Here is an 18245-nt window from a genome sequence, read left to right on the forward strand (position 1 = left end):
ACTCCCTTGGAGAAGCAGAGTTAATTTTCCTAGTCTTTTTAAAAGCTTCATTTATCTTTGCATCCCATGTTTTCTAATCAAGAAAATTCTAAAAACAATAAATTAATATACTGCTATGATACGTTAAAACAGTCACTTAAAATATATAGTACTGTCAAGCAATCGTTAAGCACTTGGTCACTTCCTACCTGATAGAGCACTGGTTTTTGGGAATTCAAGGTGTTCTAATCCTTGCACTAAACTGTCCTCATTATGGCTAAGAGGATGTACCTGCCTGACTCCTCAGAACTTAGCACCGTATTGACCCCAAGATGAGTGCTTTTGTACAATTTTTGTTTTCAAATCTAATTGTTCTTTGCCTAAAGTGAGTCTTGGATGTCAAGAAAATGGATTAGGACCAGGTCTGGGAGGTTCTGCTGTCTTCCTTCCATAACCCCTCATGCACATGTGAGTCCACTTGATAAGTAAATTGGTTTCTTGTTATGGAGGAAATAATAATGACAGTAGTAACAATCACTGCGCAGCTACTGTTTGTTTGGCAAAGTGCCAGGAACTCTATAAATGCACTGTTTGCTGTTGAAGATCCTTGATGAATTGGATTACAGCATTAGATCAATTTGTTGGTGGGGACATATAGACTTAGGGAGGCAAGCAACTGCCCAGTGCCATCTAGCTAATGAAGACCACTGTAAGGGATAAACTCAGGCTGCTCAAACCCAAAGGCCCATGTTTCAGTTCACCAGATAAGACAATGGAAACCATTAGCTTGAGTTACAGAGCTTGTAACAGAAGATTATTATTGTTTTTGAATATATAGGATAGATTACTATTTTCTCAAGGTCTTTAAGATACATATGAATGCTTAAAGGAAAATTTATGATAGTATAGTTTTTTCAAAACTAAACAGCCTGAATGCAATGTATCAATAATCATATTGAATGTATATGATTCAAATACTGAAAGATTGGGCTGAAGGGTTGGCTCAGTGGCTCAAGGCACGGTGCCAGTCCTGGTGACCTGTGTTTGATTCCCTGGGCACACATATAGGGAGAAGAAAACTGAGTCTTGGGAGTTGTCCTCTGATCTCTATGCACATGGCATGACATGTATACCCTTCCCCACAAACAAGCGGATGTCATTTAAAAATTAAACATAAATGTACACTGTAAGAGATTTTTCAGATAGGATTAAGTAAGAGAATGGAGGCCTGACTATTCTTCTTGTTGAAGAAACCCATGATAATGCAGAAACGTTAAACATACTATAGAAAACTAAATATCACATACGCACTAATCAAAACATATATGTAAGTGTGTATATTAACCTTAGAGAAAGTTGACTTTTGAATGAAGATAAAAAAACTAAACTGGTCAAAAAGACAGGAGTCCAAAATGTGCTTACCTCTGTTACAGAACAGAGGATCAAATAAATAAAGCAGACAGTACTGACGAGTAAAATTGGCAGATTCACAGTTAATCCTGGAGATGTCAACTCTTCCCTCTCCGTATCTGACAGAGCAAGTGGACAGAAACTCAGAGAATCTGAAGACACTAAAGCAATTTGGGCTGACTGACCTGTGGCAAACACTCTGCCCAAGAAGGGCAGAGTACAAATTCTTCTCAAAAGCATACAAAAAAATTTATCATGATAGAACATGTTCTGGGTCATAAAACAAAGCACAGTATACTGAGCCACCAACCAGGCAGCATCCATGAGCTGGTCCAGGGCCTCAGACACATGTATAGTGGAGGTTTGCCTGATCTGACCTCAGTGGAAGAAGATGTGTCTAATCTTCAAGATACTTGAGGCCCCAGGAAGGGGGAAAGGCCTGGTGGTAGGGGAACATTCTTGGAGACAGGGGGAAGAAGGAATGGGATGAGGAACTGTAGTGGGGGGGACGGCATGGGTGGCAGTGGTTGGATTATAAATAAATTTTAAAAAATTAACAGAACAAAACAAAACAAAAAAGGACAGCAAAAATGTTCTAGCATCAGCACTGGGCTTGGTGGTTACAGGAAAAAGCTGTGCAGGGTGGCCTAGGGCTTATCAGACAGGAGTTGTGGCCACCATTAGATCATGGCTGGGTAGATGAGAGCCAGGAAGATTAATATTCAAAATCCTCACTGCTGATCATGATCGTCTGCTGTAACAAGGAGATGCTTAATTCGGTTGCCTGTGTCTTGAAACATTACCACTAAATTTGTTATTTGTATTTCAGAAATTACATTGCCTTTAGAAAACATTAAATAGGAGGCTGGAGAGATGGCTCAGTGGTTAAGAGCACTGACTGCTCTTCCGGAGGTCCTGAGTTCAATTCCCAGCAACCACATGGTGGCTCACGACCATCTGTAATGGGGTCCGATGCCTTCCTCTGCTGTGTCTGAAGATAGCTACAGTGTAGTCATATAAATAAAATAAATAAATCTTTAAAATAAAAGAAAACATTAAATAAAAGTAGTCTATTATCTCATTTTTCTGATACAGAATTTTCCAGAAAGTTACGAACCATTTATCTTGAGGTTCTTTTCTCCTAAACATGACACAAAATGGTAATCACATTACCACAGCTGATCTGTTCTGTATCCCAGTAATGTGAGATTTAACTAGGAAAGGCAGGATGAGAATGCCAGTAGATGATGTGAGAGATTTCATTTCGTTTAGTGTAGAACATGTCTGGAGGCCAGCAGCTATGGGATGAGAAGCTGGTAGTTAGGCACCTAGGCTCCTTTTACCATGCTGTTCTCCCCAAATTAGTACATATGTTCTAAGTCATGATCTAATAAAAATAATTTATATCTAATTAATTAATATGTACTCTAGTTATGAAATATAAATCAGAAGTCTTGCCACTGCAGTGGGCTTCATTGGTATCTACTTATTCTTAGGCAAGTTTCCTCTCTCTCTCTCTCTCTCTCTCTCTCTCTCTCTCTCTCTCTCTCTCTTGCTTTCTGTTTCCTTCCTCTCTTTTTGTAGTACTGAAGATTGAATGTAGGGCCTTGTCTTAGTTAGGGTTTCATTGCTGTGAAGAGAGATCATGACCCTAGCAACTCTTTTAAAGGGAAACATTTAATTGGGGCTGTCTTACAGTTTCAGAGGTTTAGTCCATTAGAATTATGGTGGGAAGCATGGGAGTGTACAGGCAGACACGGTGTTCGAGGAGCCGAAAGTTCTGTATCTTGATCTGCAGGCAGCAGAAAAAGACTGTACCACCCTGAGCATAGCTTGAGCATAGGAGACCTCAAAGCCTGCTCCCACTGTGATACACTTCCTCCACCAAGACCATACCTACTCCAACAAAGACACACTTCCTAATGGAGCCACTCCCTAGGGGACAAGCATTCAGGTACTCAAGTCTATTGGGGAGGGGGCATTCCTATTTAAAACACCAAAAACCTCAAGCATTTCAAGCCAGAATTCGGCCACTGAGTTATCTCCCAGCCCTAATTTAATTTTTTAAAGTTTGAGACAGTGTTACATTCAGTTTTTCACATTAGCTTCTGAGAATTTGGGATTATAGGCTTGTGCAATCAGACCTGACCCTCAATGGTGGCTCATATCAATGAAGAACACCATATTGCTGGAGGCTGGGATACTGGGACTACTATCATGTTTGCACTCAGATTTCTGTTCCGAGTAAGACTATGACACAGGTCACAGTCAGGTCACAGCCAGTTCCCCCTGTCAAGCAAACTCTCACAGGGAGACTAAGGTCAAAAGTCTGAATGCGGATGTGGTAGAAACCCAGTTAACATTACAGAATGTTTGACGGTCTGATGTGCTGTGTCCTGTCACTGTGCTCGAGTTCAGATTCCTCAACCTTCCTTCTGTTTATCCCTCCACAACACAGTACTGTCGTCTGGTAATTCCTGTCTCACCCGGTTTGAGAGGTACAATTCCCCAACATGCCTAAAATTAATAGTTAAATATAGGATTTCTATTGAAATATCTACTTAAAACTTACTGGTTTATCAAACAACCTAATTTTATGCCCACTTTTCCAATGATATTTAGCTATTTTACAATACAATAGTGCTTCTAAAACCACTCCAATAATAATTATGAATGCTTGGTCAGATATTTTAAAAATGTATTGTAGTGTTTTATATCTGATTGGTTTCATAGAGCTCTCTTTCCGTCAAATTCTTTTAATGAACCGTGATCAACAGCACCAGTATTGAGGGACATAATAAGAGTGTTATGCAGCCATTTTTGTTTAGATGTCAATCATAGAGACTGACGTTCATTATATGACACACTGCGCATTTTATGGAGGCCTAGTAATGGTGTTGCTGAAAAACTGCTCTGCTCTTTTCTACAGTGCCAAAAAGAAGATACCAGATCAGGATTTATTTTTCTTCCTCTGTTGTATATTTTGTTTGGGGGCTGTCTTACAGAAACCTACCCGTGTTGTGGCCTGACTCAAGGATTTGCACACTCTGTGTGCAAATATCTTTAGTACCATTTCCATTTTATATTTTAATTACATTTCACTGCCTTCTATCCACAAACTTAAGTTAGTATCGATAACAATAGTACACACACACACACACACACACACATACCCCATTATAAGTCATCTTAAATCAGTTCAGTTCGATATGGTGACACATAAAAATCTTTATGATGAGAACACTGATAGATAAAATTACCCACTACAGGCTCTAAATTAATATCCAGAGCTGGAAATAAATAGTTTTTCTTTATTTGTATTGATGTTATAAAAATAAAATGTAATGGTTGTTTGGCAACTAGATGGTATTCTTGCTCTAATTGCAACTTCCTTATGAGAAGTATTTATAATTACTGTTATAGGAATCAAACACATAATTCAGTACATAGACTAAGGTGATGCTTTTAGACATTCTATAGATGTGCTGTGTACATCAAAGAATAAAATAGGAACATGTTTTATTTGAAATTTTATATGAGTAATTTGCTTAAATTTCTTCTTAACAAATTAACAATTGTGGCTAGAAAGATAACTCAACAGTTTAGAGAGCATTGCTCTTGTAGAGGACTCATGTTCAGTTCCCAGTCTCACACCATAGCTCATAATCATCTGTAGCTCCAATTCCAGAGGATCTGATACCTTCATCTGGTCTCCATAGACATTAGGCATGCAAGCAGTGCACAGATATAGATGCAAGCAGTATACTAACACATTAAAAACTAACAATGAAAGCACACTAACTGTCTTCAGTAGGGTTACTATTGTTGTGGTGAAACACTATGGCCAAAAACAACTTGGGAGGAAAAGGTTCATTTCACTTACAGTTCTCTATAACAGTTCATCATCAAAAGCAGCAAGGGAAGGAATTCAACAGGCTACAGAGGGGTGTTGCTTACTGGATTGCTCCTCATGGCTTGCTCAAACTATTTTCTTACAGAACCCAGGAGCACCAACCCAAGAGTGGCATCACACACAATAGCTGAGCCCTCCCCCATCAATCACAAATTAGGAAAATGCTTTACAGCTGGTACTTATTGGAGGCATTTCTCAAATGAACTTCTCTCCTTTCAGATAATTTCTAGTTTGTGTCAGGCTAATATAAACTTTGACATCACATTACCTACACACACATATACTTTTTACTTTGTTTCTACCTTGAGTGTTTAAGTAATTTTGTTTTAGAAATATAAGGAAGAATGAAAATCAACGGTTCCTAACAATCCAAATTTTTGTTAGCGTAAAGTGCAGCTTGGGTAATGGCATTGACAGGAAAAAAGGCACAATCCCCTGAGCTAAGCTAGTGCCAAACATGTTGTAAACACCAAGGAAATGATTAATTGATGTTTTAATTTATTTTATTTTTGAAACAGAGTTTCTCTATATAGACCTGGCTGTTCTAGGACTGGCTCTGTAGACCAGGCTAACCTTGAACTCAGAGATCTGTCTGCCTCTTTTTCCTAAGTGCAAGAATTAAAGGCATTCACCACCACACCACATTTGCTTTTTTCTTTTCTTTTCTTTTTTTTTTGGTTTTTCGAGACAGGGTTTCTCTATGTAGCCCTGACTGTAATGGAACTCACTCTGTAGACCAGGCTGGCCTCGAACTCAGAAATCCGCCTGCCTCTGGCTCCCAAGTGCTGGTATTAAAGGCATGAGCCACCACCGCCCGGCCTGCTTTTTTATTTTTTAATTTAAAACAATTAGCATGTGCACCCATATGTATGCCTATGGAGGTGTGCATACTCATAAGTGCACCTCTGGGTGCCAGAGTTCTACAACAGGTGCCTTCCTCTGTTGCCATCCACTTTTTTTTTTTTTTTTTTTTGAGACAGGATGTCTCACTGAACTTGAAGCTCACACCAGCTGGATACACTGGTTGGCAATTGAGTCCCTGGAATCCTCTAGTCTCAGCCTCCTTGTGCTGAGATTACAGCATTTATTGCCATGCCTGGCCATGTGGGTGTTGGAGATCTGACTTTGTCCTCATTCCTGGGCAGAAGCACATTATCCCCTAAGACATATCTGTACCTTTCTCTGTTATGTCTTAAGAACTGACTCAGGAAATTTCTAATGCAATAGATTCTAGGATGTTAATACTTTGTGGTTCTTTCTTTCTTTCTTTCTTTCTTTCTTTCTTTCTTTCTTTCTTTCTTTTCCCTCCCTCCCTTTCTCCCTTCTTTCTTTCTTTCTTTCTTTCTTTCTTTCTTTCTTTCTTTCTTTCTTTCTTTCTTTCTTGTTCTGATGTTAAAATGTACAATGACCCTTAAACATGTCTTTTTATTTGCCTTTTTTCTTTGTGGACCTTGGTAACAGTTTTATAGCAGAAAGAATATATACTTTGAAAATCATATGTTTTAGATATGAGTAACATTACCCATAAATTATGATCACCACATAAAGTATTTTATGAAAGTCAGGTCTTCTGAGCTAGCAATTATTCTTAATAAGGTCTGACTTACCTATTGTTTTCTTTAATATCCCAAGTTATTCACTGAAACTAACTAAGGTGGACTCCACGTTCATTGAGAAAGATCCGACACCACAGTGTGGTATTGAAAAATGACTTTTTGCAATTTAGTGTACTCAACTTTGTTTCAGTTCCTGAAGAATGAGCAGCTCTTGAGTATGGGGTAAAAATGCATACAGAGAGACAAGGTTCACACTTATTTCAGGAAGGTACAAAACCAAGAAACCAACCAACCAAAAAAAAAAAAAAAGATGTCAGGATGAAACAACAAACCAGAGCAGAGAATTTTTAAATCATCTCTTAAACTCACAAAAACATTTTGTGGGGTGATAGACTCTGAGATACTCTACATAGGGGGCAATCAGAAGAGGAGAGCAGTGTGGGGTTTAATCACTAAGCCATTGTCCATGACACTTAGAAAACGATGTTTTACTAGAATAGAAAGTGTTTCAGAGACTACGGAGCTAGAAGAGAAAAAGTGTTATCAAGCTGCGGATCAAATACTGCTGGGAGATTTCCAGTACAATTTCTAAAACACGTTCATTGGCCATGCTGTGTAGACAGATTTGCCAGACTAGAGCCAGAAAAGATCATTAGGGTTGACTTGTAGTCTATCATTTAATCTGCCATAGAAAACTATAGTTTAGGGACCAAATCTGGCTTATTACCTGACTTTATATGGTGGTTTAACTAAGAACAGTTTTCACATTTTTTTTTAAATTTATTTATTTCATGTATGTGGATATACTGTCACTATCTTCAGACACACCAGAAGAGGGCATCAGATCCCATCACAGATGGTTGTGAGCCACCATATGGTTGCTGGAAATTGAACTCAGGACCTCTGGAAGAGCAGTCAGTGCGCTTAACCGCTGAGCCATCTCACCAGCCCTCACATTTTTTTTAAGTGATTGAAAACAAATCAGAAGAGGTCATAAAAATATTTTGTCGATTAAAAAATATAAGTAATTTAAATATCAGTCTCTAGAAATGAAAACGTACAAGACACAGCTGTGCTCATTTGATTCCGTATCGTCTGGGGCTGTGTTTAGGATACAGCGACAGAACAGAATAGCTGGAGCAGCGGACCCACAGCCTAGGAAACAGAAGGATCTATTATCTGAACCTTCACACAAAAGCTTGCCAGACGCCGGCTGAAGAAGTTGATGGTAATTCTTTAGGAGTATCCAAGTTCTGGACATCATGAACACGCTTATTAGAACAGCTAGGCTGGACTGAGCTGTCAAGGGGAAGGAATGACGCTGTCAGCACTGCTTAGCATCAGGAGAAATGAACAAGAAGTCAGAGAGCCACTGTTGTTCAGGACACAGTGCTGACTGAGCTCCACAGAAGCCTGTTCTGACAAGCCCTCCTCAGAAGCATTACACTCCTTTCTTAGTCACCGCCCCACGGCTTGCTTGCGGCTCCACCTTTCGCTGGTCCTCACGTTTTGTAGTTACTGCCTTTTTATTGAACAGTTCTACAGTGACATATTAAGAAATGATATTGATAACACAATGTCAGGAATATTATTCATCTTCCAGCAATTCAAGGCCAGTTCAATATCTGTACCTTATGTCTATATTCACTCCCCCTAATTACACATTTCCCCCAAGAGAAAAGAAACATGAGAAAGCAGTTTGATAGTTTGAAATTATCGAAGGGATTACAATGGAAAAGTCTGTCTTAGAGTAAATTTAGGTGAATTCAGCTAAGGTTTGGAGTGGCAAAGAAGTGCTTGCATAAGTACTCTTGTACATGAGGCACCTGATTACAGGAGCATCCCCTGATATAAGAAGCAGATTTGTTTCTCCATTTTATTGATGTTTTTGAGAACACTTTCTAATCATGTCTACTTTAGAGCAGTTTAGTATTGAATGACTTCCTAAGGAAAAAAAAAGTAACTAAAAATGATGAATTATTCCTTAATAAAGGGAGAAAAGAAACTGAGTTAATTGGCATGAAAAACAATGTTATAGATTGAGGAAGGAAAAGATAGTGTTTCCAATGGTGAATGTCTTAGTAATGTGGACATCAATATTACTACTGATAATTAAAATACTTATGATGACCACTACGGATATTTTTTATATATTTTTCACATGTTCACTCAATGTAATAAACTGACAGCAATTTTACCTTCACAGAGCTCATCAGGTTAGAAGTAGGGAATAATAATCCTTGTTTTTCATACAGAGAAAACATGAGAGAGTACCGCATCTATTGGGATATAACTTATACAATCAAGAAGCTGGAGGCAACGCTCTGAGATACACGTTCATAATGGTTTATCCAAATTGTTTTGACTAGATTCTCTCTGTCTTTGTCCGCTAATGACCCTCTTGCCTCTTAACACCAAGGAAAGCAAGTCTGTTCGATATTGTGAGGATCAGGAAGGAAGCCAGTGTGGTTTCTTGGCACAGTAGTGAAATGGACTACACACACACACACACACACATGCACACAATGTACACACATGCACATATATGCACACATACCAGATCTGTCTGCCTCCATAATTTTTTCATTCTTTATAGATTATCATTTCTGTTTTTTATGTCTCTTCTCCATTTAATTCAAAAAACTATTATTTAAAGAATCTACCATAAAACCAAACCACGCGTGGATTCAGATGAAAGTGATGTTCACTTCTGATTCCACTTTTTACTGCTAATAACTCAGTGCCTCCTATACTTTTTATTACACACACACTATATAATGATTTAAAACTTTAAAATGCAACATACATCTCATTAAGACTCACCATTATGTTTTTGATTCAATGGATAATTGACCATATTCATGTTAATACAAACAGATTTGCCCCCCCATCACTTAGTGAGTGCTTAGCGTGGATTCCTATGTGGATTGACTGTCAAACAAATACAGCTTACCATATTTCATATCTCAGTACAGTAATCATATACTTCTGAAAATTCTATCCTACTTTTGGGTAAGTGAAAATTGATATTTTTTTCTATCTGGCATGCATGGACTTTTGTTGAAAAACCTTCCCTCCCCGTATCAACCACAGTCTTGCTTACGTCTACTATATGCATCTCCCGTCTTCTGCAGCAGATGAATAACAAGCATTCAGATTCAGAAGGGACAGTTATCAGGCCGGGGAGCTTCTTGGGCACAAGTGCGCATGGAAAAATAAGCTCCTCCTGGAAAAGTATTTTTATATTGTAGTAATTGTCGTTCTAGGAACAGGTGTTGGGAACCCTACTCCAGGGAGATCAAGGAGGTTAGAGAGAGGACACTGAAGTTTCCATGGTTACTATCCCATGGGAAGACCACAGAAGAATCAAGGGAAACAAATAGGATCCCTTGGGCCTAGCTACTAAATCCTATAACCTGCAACAGGGGCAGGCAGAAGCCTGTGGTGATGGTCACTGATTTTTCCTATTCAGTGACCAGGCAAAAACATGCAATGACCATTGTGCTGCAGGACCAATGTGAAAATATTTCCTGGTGATTTTATAACACCAGGCAACGAGTCATCTTGATTTCTATAAGTAAAAAAAAAAAAAAAAAAAAAAAAAAAAAAAAAAAAAAAAAAAAAAAATTGCTGAAAAGTGCTTTGCAGTTTGCAAGACGTTTCCTGAGCTCACTGGGGTGCTATACCCAGGCTGGGCGTCCTGCGCCTTATTGCTAGGTGGAGAAACTTGGCCCAGCATTTGAATGGTTTGAGCGTTAGAGCTGGTAATGAAAAGGCAGAACCGTACAATCATACCATCATCTTAAATGGGATTCAGTACCCAGAACTCCCTCACAAGGACATAACATTCTCTCCCTCTTTCATGGATTGGATGAGTAGCATTCTAGAAAGAAAGAAGCCCATTTCATTCAATGTGTAGACATGAGAAATAGCTAGTTAAAAAAGCAAAGCAAAGTAAACCACAACAAAAAAACCAGCATCATAGCCCAAAGCCTTACTGAGCAGTGACTTTATTTTTTTTCTAGTGTTTGAATTTGCTTACCAACTAGAATATGTAATCTGAATGGTTGGCAATTTTACCAACCAAGCCAGAGGCTGATCTACAACCAGGAGTTAGGACTGTGCCATGGAGGGGAAGATGAGGTCACCAAGAAAGGGCTCCCCTGACATCACTGGAGCTTACAGGTAGATATTAGTGCAAACACCTGGGTTCTTTGGAGATCTTCCATAATCCCATCAGTTCATTTTTCAAGGTCTGGTTTGGAGTTTAATCATAAAATTAGAAAGCAATTAGAATTAGATCTGCAACGCTCTGTATAATTGAAGCTTTACTACACTTCATAAGCCATTTCAAATTCTTCTGTCTAGAAATAAACTTTAAATGTATAGCTCTACAGTGCCCTACTCTGGAGCTTGATCACAGATTGTTGGACACACAATAGCTAACTCTTACAGAAGCCTCAGGTATTGTCATCATTTTACATATAGGATCTTTGTTTAGTCCTAACAAATAAGGACCAAGAAGGATATAAAGACCATTATTATCATCTTGGTTTTATAAATAAACAAATGGAGGCACACAGGAAGCAAGTTACTCTCAGCAGCTGGAAATCGAGGCAGCACGCTGTCATCCGAATGCTCCTAACTTGCCTAAGGTGCAGACAAGGCATGTGCTTCCATATAATCCGTCCATTCCCTTTCTTCCTCAGGTCACCTGTGGTGAGGGCCAGGAAGAGAACTTTTGTGGAGCCCTGGGTTATTGGCCTCATCTCTTTCTTATCCCTGATTGTCCTGGCAGTGTGCATTGGACTCACTGTTCATTATGTCAGATACAGTAAGTATAAGATACTCTACCATCATGTGACCCATCCCAGTTGTTCCTCATGGAATTTCCTGTTTTGGCTTGCTTCGGGGCTATTTCTTCATCACGTTGATTTATTTGCGTTGGCTAAGAACTGTTTGAATGCTTAGTGTTTTTATTTTAATCCTCACTAACCCAGAAGGATCTATCTTCTATCTTTGTGGTAACAGTGCTTCCTGCTAGGAGTAGAATGCTACTTTTCAAAATAACTGGGAAGTGATAGAGGAATCTTTAATAAGGGAAGACCACAGGTTAGCTAGAATACTATGTCTTGAGCTGAGGTCACAGGATAATAATCTTGGTTTTTTTTTTTTTTTTTTTAAAAATCAACTTTATCAAAATCTTAACATTGCGTGAAATGAACTACACACTGAGATAAATATCATGTAGGGCTAAGCTCTGCTCTGTACTGAGTTGGAGACATGTTTACAATAGTTATTGCTAAATAAGTGCCTATGTCATTTAAAATCTCATCTTGGGATGTTAGTGATGACAGAGGTCAAGATATAGTGAGGTTCATTATGAGGAGGCTCTCTCTGTTGCTAGGAGCTCCCAGTTGCTGTTATTAATCAGGTGCCCAGGAGACTACCAATATAACAACCCTATACTGTTCCTTGGATTTTAATTAGTTGACTCAACTCTTAGTTTAATATCTCCCTGTGTGACTAGATTATGTTTTGATATTGAAGGCCTTGAAACTATAGAAGTTAATCACTTGAATCTAATTTAATTGGGAATTTGACAAAGGTGCTTTCGTATACAGAGGAAGAGCAATTAGTAATCTAATGATTTTCCTCTTCTATCTACCAAGTACAATGTCAATTTCCAAAACAAGGTAGATACATCTCTTATGGGTGGCTTAAATAAAAATAATGCTCAAAACAAATATTTTTGGGTGGTGTTTATACACATGCTGTTTTCTTTTAAATTGAAGTTTTTTTATTTTGGTAGTAGAAATTTCTCTGAAATACTTTTAACACAAAAGAGTTGCTAAAATAACATCACAGTACAGATTGGTTCTGAATATACTGAGCCTCATTATGTTGTAAGCATTGTTATTTCTCTATGCATGTGGAAGGCTATGATTTGCTTATATTTATATTTCCAAAATTTTTGAAGACTCTTGACCTATATAAGATGCATTATAAGTTTTTATTCAATACTAAGTGATAAAAAAATGACATACTTTTAGGATTGTCTGATTTCACAAGAAAGCCCTAGGAATGTTAGAGGCTTGATCCTTTTTGTGAGAGAAAAAAAAAAAGTTTCTTCCTCCATCTCCTTTGCATTTTCCTAAGCCAGGTTTTGTAAGATTATGGGTCTTACTCATGTGTACACTGGAAACTGTGTCACGTTTCCCAGTGTCTGGTTCCAGGATCATACCGTTCGAGTGATCAGTTCAGAAACTGTAACACACAATTCCCAGTACCCACACAGCACACCTGAATAAACAAGGATTCGTGTACGTTACTATTTTGTATGTATGATTTATCGTCTGGGTGTGGAAACAATGAGCAGTTATGAACTCACATGCCAAACTCAAGAGATGTGTTACGGAATAAATATGAATGTGACTAGGTTTGGGAAAACATCATTTTGAGCCTCACTTTACAAAGCTCAAGACAGCTTAGAGTTGTTTGTATTACTCCCACCCAGTGCCTTTGGGGCTTTCTTTACACTTCTCTGTGCTGTGAATGTGTTTGTGAACAACATCACTGTAAGTTGTAGAATTACAAGCCTGTCAGAAAATTATCAACAAACTCATGTTCATTCATATTTTAAAGACATTCAATATTCATGAAATTACAAGAGGTAGCTTATAATATCAGAAGCTCCATATTATGAAAACTGTGGCTCATTCAAGTCTCCAGAGAAAAGTACAATATTGAGTACTTAAATATTTCTGTGGTTGAGCCATATGAAGTACTGATAGTTGACCGTGTTTTGCCTCTTCGAAATGACAAATTCAAATGATGCAATCTATAATTTTTTTTTTTAAAAAGCTATGCTTAAGTGACTAGAGGGACCTCTTAGAGTCTTCTGTATAACATTACTATTTAATATGTGATTGATTATTGGCTACAACAACATTAGCTTGGAATAAGAATAAGAATAAGAATAAGAATAAGAATAAGAATAAGAATAAGAATAAGAATCCTCAGTCTGGGTGAAGCATAGTCCATTTCTTACAATAAGCGCTTCAAACTGTCTTAGGTTATTATTATATTTATAAGCCTTGGCACACGTCTATTACAGAAATGTAGTAGGCATTAATGTCCACTGAAGGTAGATGCAAGTCTCTGACTCTTCTGTATGTTGAAGAGGAAAACTATACTACATTAACTCTACAGTCAACAAAGCAGGTTGTGTGAATTGGCAGCAGGGACAAGACACTGTGGATAAGAAGCAGACAAGACATTCCCTAAGCCCAGTGGCAAAAAATAAGTTCTGTGACAAAGGAGCTCAGAGAACGCATTTATTGTTTTTGGAAGGTTATTTCAGGTGGCAATTTTAGCTCTCTACATTTCTATTTTCTGATCTGAATTCCTATCCTCATTTCCTTCCATCTCTGGCAAAAATAGATTTTCTCATAGTAGAGTCCAGAATTAATGAATAGTTTATTGAATGGGGGTGAGGAGCTACTTCTTTAATATAACATCATTCAGCCCTGAGAAGCTTCTGAATGATGTGTTCATTCCCATGGCATGACTGGCTACCCTTTGGGCTAACCAGGGAATGGATAACATGTGAGTAACTAGCCCACAGCTCTCATGAGGTATTTGCACAACACTTCAGAACACCAGGCATTTCTCACAGCTTGTACACTCTATAAAATAATATGATGTGTATTTCTCTTTATATGGAGATCGCTCTGGAGCCTGAAGCAGGATGATGGAGCGGATGACCAGGGGTGGGAGTGTTCCTTCATGTCTCAGTGTTTCTAGTAATCACCAAATGGGGTAATAATCATGCTTTACACATCTGATAAAGATTATGATGTGTTTTGCCTCTTTCCTTGTAGATCACAGGAGAACCTACAATTACTACAGCACATTGCCATTCACAAGTGACAAGCTATATTCTGAGTTTGGAAGGGAGGCTTCTAAAAATTTCACAGAAATGAGCCAGAGAATTGAAACTATGGTAAGTAGCTTTGTCTCCATGTTTATGACATTGGGAGGTTCTAGTTTCTAAAATAGCCAATCAATTGGTCCCTGCATAACTTTGAAAACTGACAGAAAGTTATGCAAAAGGGATCCAAAACAAAACTCACAATAGCTGACTTAGAATACTATATCCAAAAGGCCAAATCAAGTAACATCTAGGTATTTATGAATGCCACTTACCTTTCCATACTTTTGTATTTATTCTTGATCAACATAGTCCAGAAACTCTGGGCATGTGAAGCTGAAGGGGATGCAGAATAATAGACACAGATTTCACATAGACATCCAACCTATGGAAGAGTCTCTGAGCAAGAGAATGTAGTGATTAAAACCATTCAGACCCATATAGAAACACTATGCTTACTTGTAGACACATCTACAATATCAACTTTAGGTATACAAGGTTGTAGAAAGGCAACCGTAGTCCTGATGGAGGAACTGAATAGTTCAAAAAAGAGAAAATTAGTACCAGAGACCAAAAGAACAAAGGCCTGAGTGATGAATTGTCACCACCACGTTACCTAGACAACAAATTGGAAGTTTCTTGGCTCGTGAGGTAATTTATGGTATGAAGCGATGGAAAGAGAACTGAAGAGCCAGTTCTACCCTCCTGCTGTCAGTCAGTGATGTGTCTGTGTATGCTAGATCACTTTTCATTCTGGATAGTTTTTTGTATATTAATTTAAGGACTAAATTAATATAATTTGCAAAATGTCTTCTAGCTACAATGTTCTGAATAGGGATGGATGGAAATCATTTGTATTGGTCTGCTTTTGTTGCCACAGTGAAACATTCCAATAGTCTATTTTCTAATGAAAAAAGGTTTATTTTGGTCCGTGGGTTGGGAAGTGCTAGGTCAAAGGGTTGCATCTAATGATGGTCTTCCCTTCTTCTTGGCATCAAAAGGAGGCTTACCACATCACTAGTCAGAGAAGGAGAGCATTTGTGTAGTTCCTTTTGCTCTCTCACTCTTCTTCAGAGTCACCAGCATTCAATCATGGGCTCTCACTTAATAACCATATCGAATCTGACTCACCTCCCGAATGCTGCTCCTCCTTTAAACACTATGGTTTTTCACTCTCTTGCTACATTACAATGGGATTAAGTTGAAACATCTGAAGTCCTGGGAGGGGCTCAAACCATGTCTAAACCTTGGACTGATGACACACTGTCACAGAAACTGTGTAGCTCACCGAGGAGGAAATCAGATGCTGGTTGCAGGTGTCCTCAAAAGGGAAATACCAGAGGCTCGTCCCTAGTGTTCATATACATGTAAAGAAAGCAAAGGGAACAGTGCTCGAGAAGTCACTATGTTACTAGTGACCCACACTCCCCTGCCATTTTTTGTGAAGTTTTCTAAAATGAGTTTTCTAAGATTCAAATAGATTTAAATCTAAAGGAGTAAAGATGGTTAGTAGCTTCACAATAAATAAATAATCATTTTGAAATTACTTGGTACAAGTAAATCCTTAAGTGAAAACTTCCAAGCCAAGACCCAATGTTAGGATGTATCTATAGTGTTGTCAGTGTGGCATCAGTGCTGGAGGACAGCATGAGGAAACCAAAGCATGACATGAAAAGGTTACTGTTTCTGCTAATCACCAGTGTGTCTAGAGACTATCCACATTCTGGAAACAAGAAGACCCTGAAATCTTTACTTACCCAAACCTTGAATTTTAAGGTTTCAATTCATTTGAGTTATTTATAACAAGAAGTATCTGCCCTAAACCACTTCTGTCATGTTCCTAGAGAAATTTCATAGCTGTGGTTGTTCAGAGCTCTAATTCATGGGCTTTCTCAGAGTGTTCCCAGTGCTGAGCTGGCCACTCAGTATATGAGCACACTTGGTAACTGTCTCATACAACACTGATATGCATTCATTTCTGTGACCAGTTGTCACTTAGAAGAACTACTTCATCTTTCTCCAAGACCATTTGTCCAAATAATTTTTTCTCCTTTAAGTTGTTTTGCTTACATAATTTGTCATAGTAATAGAAATCAGAAAAATTAAAAACAGATGCTTCATTTTCTTCTGCAGTAGAAGTTCTTAACTTGGGGTATAGAGGATGACTTGACTTTTAAAGAAACAGTGTTTGGTTTTGATATCCTTCAGAACAGAACACGTAGGTCCACACTGGTCTCAATATGGCCGTCATCCTGAATAAGGAGTTCAGTTCCCAACACTGGATAGAATTCCATAAAGGACTCTTGAGCTTCAGCACACAGTGAATGTTGCTTAATGAATTTTGTTTGCTTGTTCACTTTACTATATATTTTAACTATCTATAGAGCAGTGGTTCTCAACCGTGGGGTTGAATGACCTTTTTACAGGGGTCACCAAGACCATCAGAAAACACAGATATTTACATTATGATTCATAAAGCAGCAAAATTACAGTTTCAAAATAGTAATAAAAACAATTTTACAGTTGGGGGTCACCACAACATGAGGATCTGTGTTAAAGGGTTGTAGCATTAGGAAGGTTGAGAACCACTTCTCTAGAATATTGGATTACTTGACTAATTTCAGAAAACTGTTCTGGTTGACATGCTTTAAATATCTTTAAACAGGTAAAAAATGCATTTCAGAAATCTCCACTAAGGGGACAACTTGCCAAGGCTCACATTATCAAGTTCAGGTATGTTGAAACTAAAATGTTGATTCTGGATTTAACTTAATGCTTAAATTCTTAACCTGGTCAGTAATAAACATATTTTAAAATACTAATGATGTGATATGATTCAGTCCAACAAATCTTTATTTACCTGCTCTATGAAAGCCACGGATCAATGAACTTTATTTAGTCTTCTATTTGAAAATGAACTTTTGCAGGATGTCTGCTGAGAACAGAGGTGTAACTGTTGCGGATGCTATGATTTGTGTGTGTGTGTGTGTTTATGAAAACTAACCATCAAAATTGGGGACTAATTTATTAGCAAGTAGTACCCTGCCCAATGAGATCTTTATGTTTTCATGTCTTGCATTACCTATCCCTTACTACAGTTAATTTAGCCTATTTTCTTCTATTCTACATTTTTTATGCTTCAAACATTTACCAAAGGGGATTTCAGAACCCTTATCAATTATTACTACATAGGCAAGCCCAGAACACAATGTTCTACTGTTGTTTTGTGTTGTGGTCAAAGTCTTGTGTAGTCCCGGCTTGCCTTGAATTCCCAATCCTTTTTTCTTCTGAGTGGTGAGAATACAAGTGTGTAATTATTTGGCAAAATACAACATTTTAAGTAAAACACCACATATGGACCTTAAATAATGTAGTCTAACACATGTTACTTATATTTTTCAAGAACAGGGTAAGAAACGTTTATTATATTACTCAAACAACAACACTGAATTAC

General features: G+C 38.0%; 1 protein-coding gene across 1 annotated transcript in view; it reads left to right on the forward strand.

Annotated features, from left to right (window-relative positions):
• Positions 1 to 18245, forward strand: part of Tmprss11e (transmembrane serine protease 11E) — a 38174-nt gene that overhangs the window by 5381 nt on the left and 14548 nt on the right. Inside the window, exons 2-4 of the mRNA XM_028786786.1 lie at positions 11568 to 11692; positions 14742 to 14863; positions 17457 to 17524. Of these exons, the coding sequence (XP_028642619.1) occupies positions 11568 to 11692; positions 14742 to 14863; positions 17457 to 17524 (315 nt within the window). The remainder of the gene's footprint in view (positions 1 to 11567; positions 11693 to 14741; positions 14864 to 17456; positions 17525 to 18245) is intronic.

This window comes from Grammomys surdaster, unplaced genomic scaffold (genome assembly GCF_004785775.1).
Source record: "Grammomys surdaster isolate TR1022 unplaced genomic scaffold, NIH_TR_1.0 125581, whole genome shotgun sequence".
In the NCBI taxonomy this organism is placed as follows: Eukaryota; Metazoa; Chordata; class Mammalia; order Rodentia; family Muridae; genus Grammomys; species Grammomys surdaster.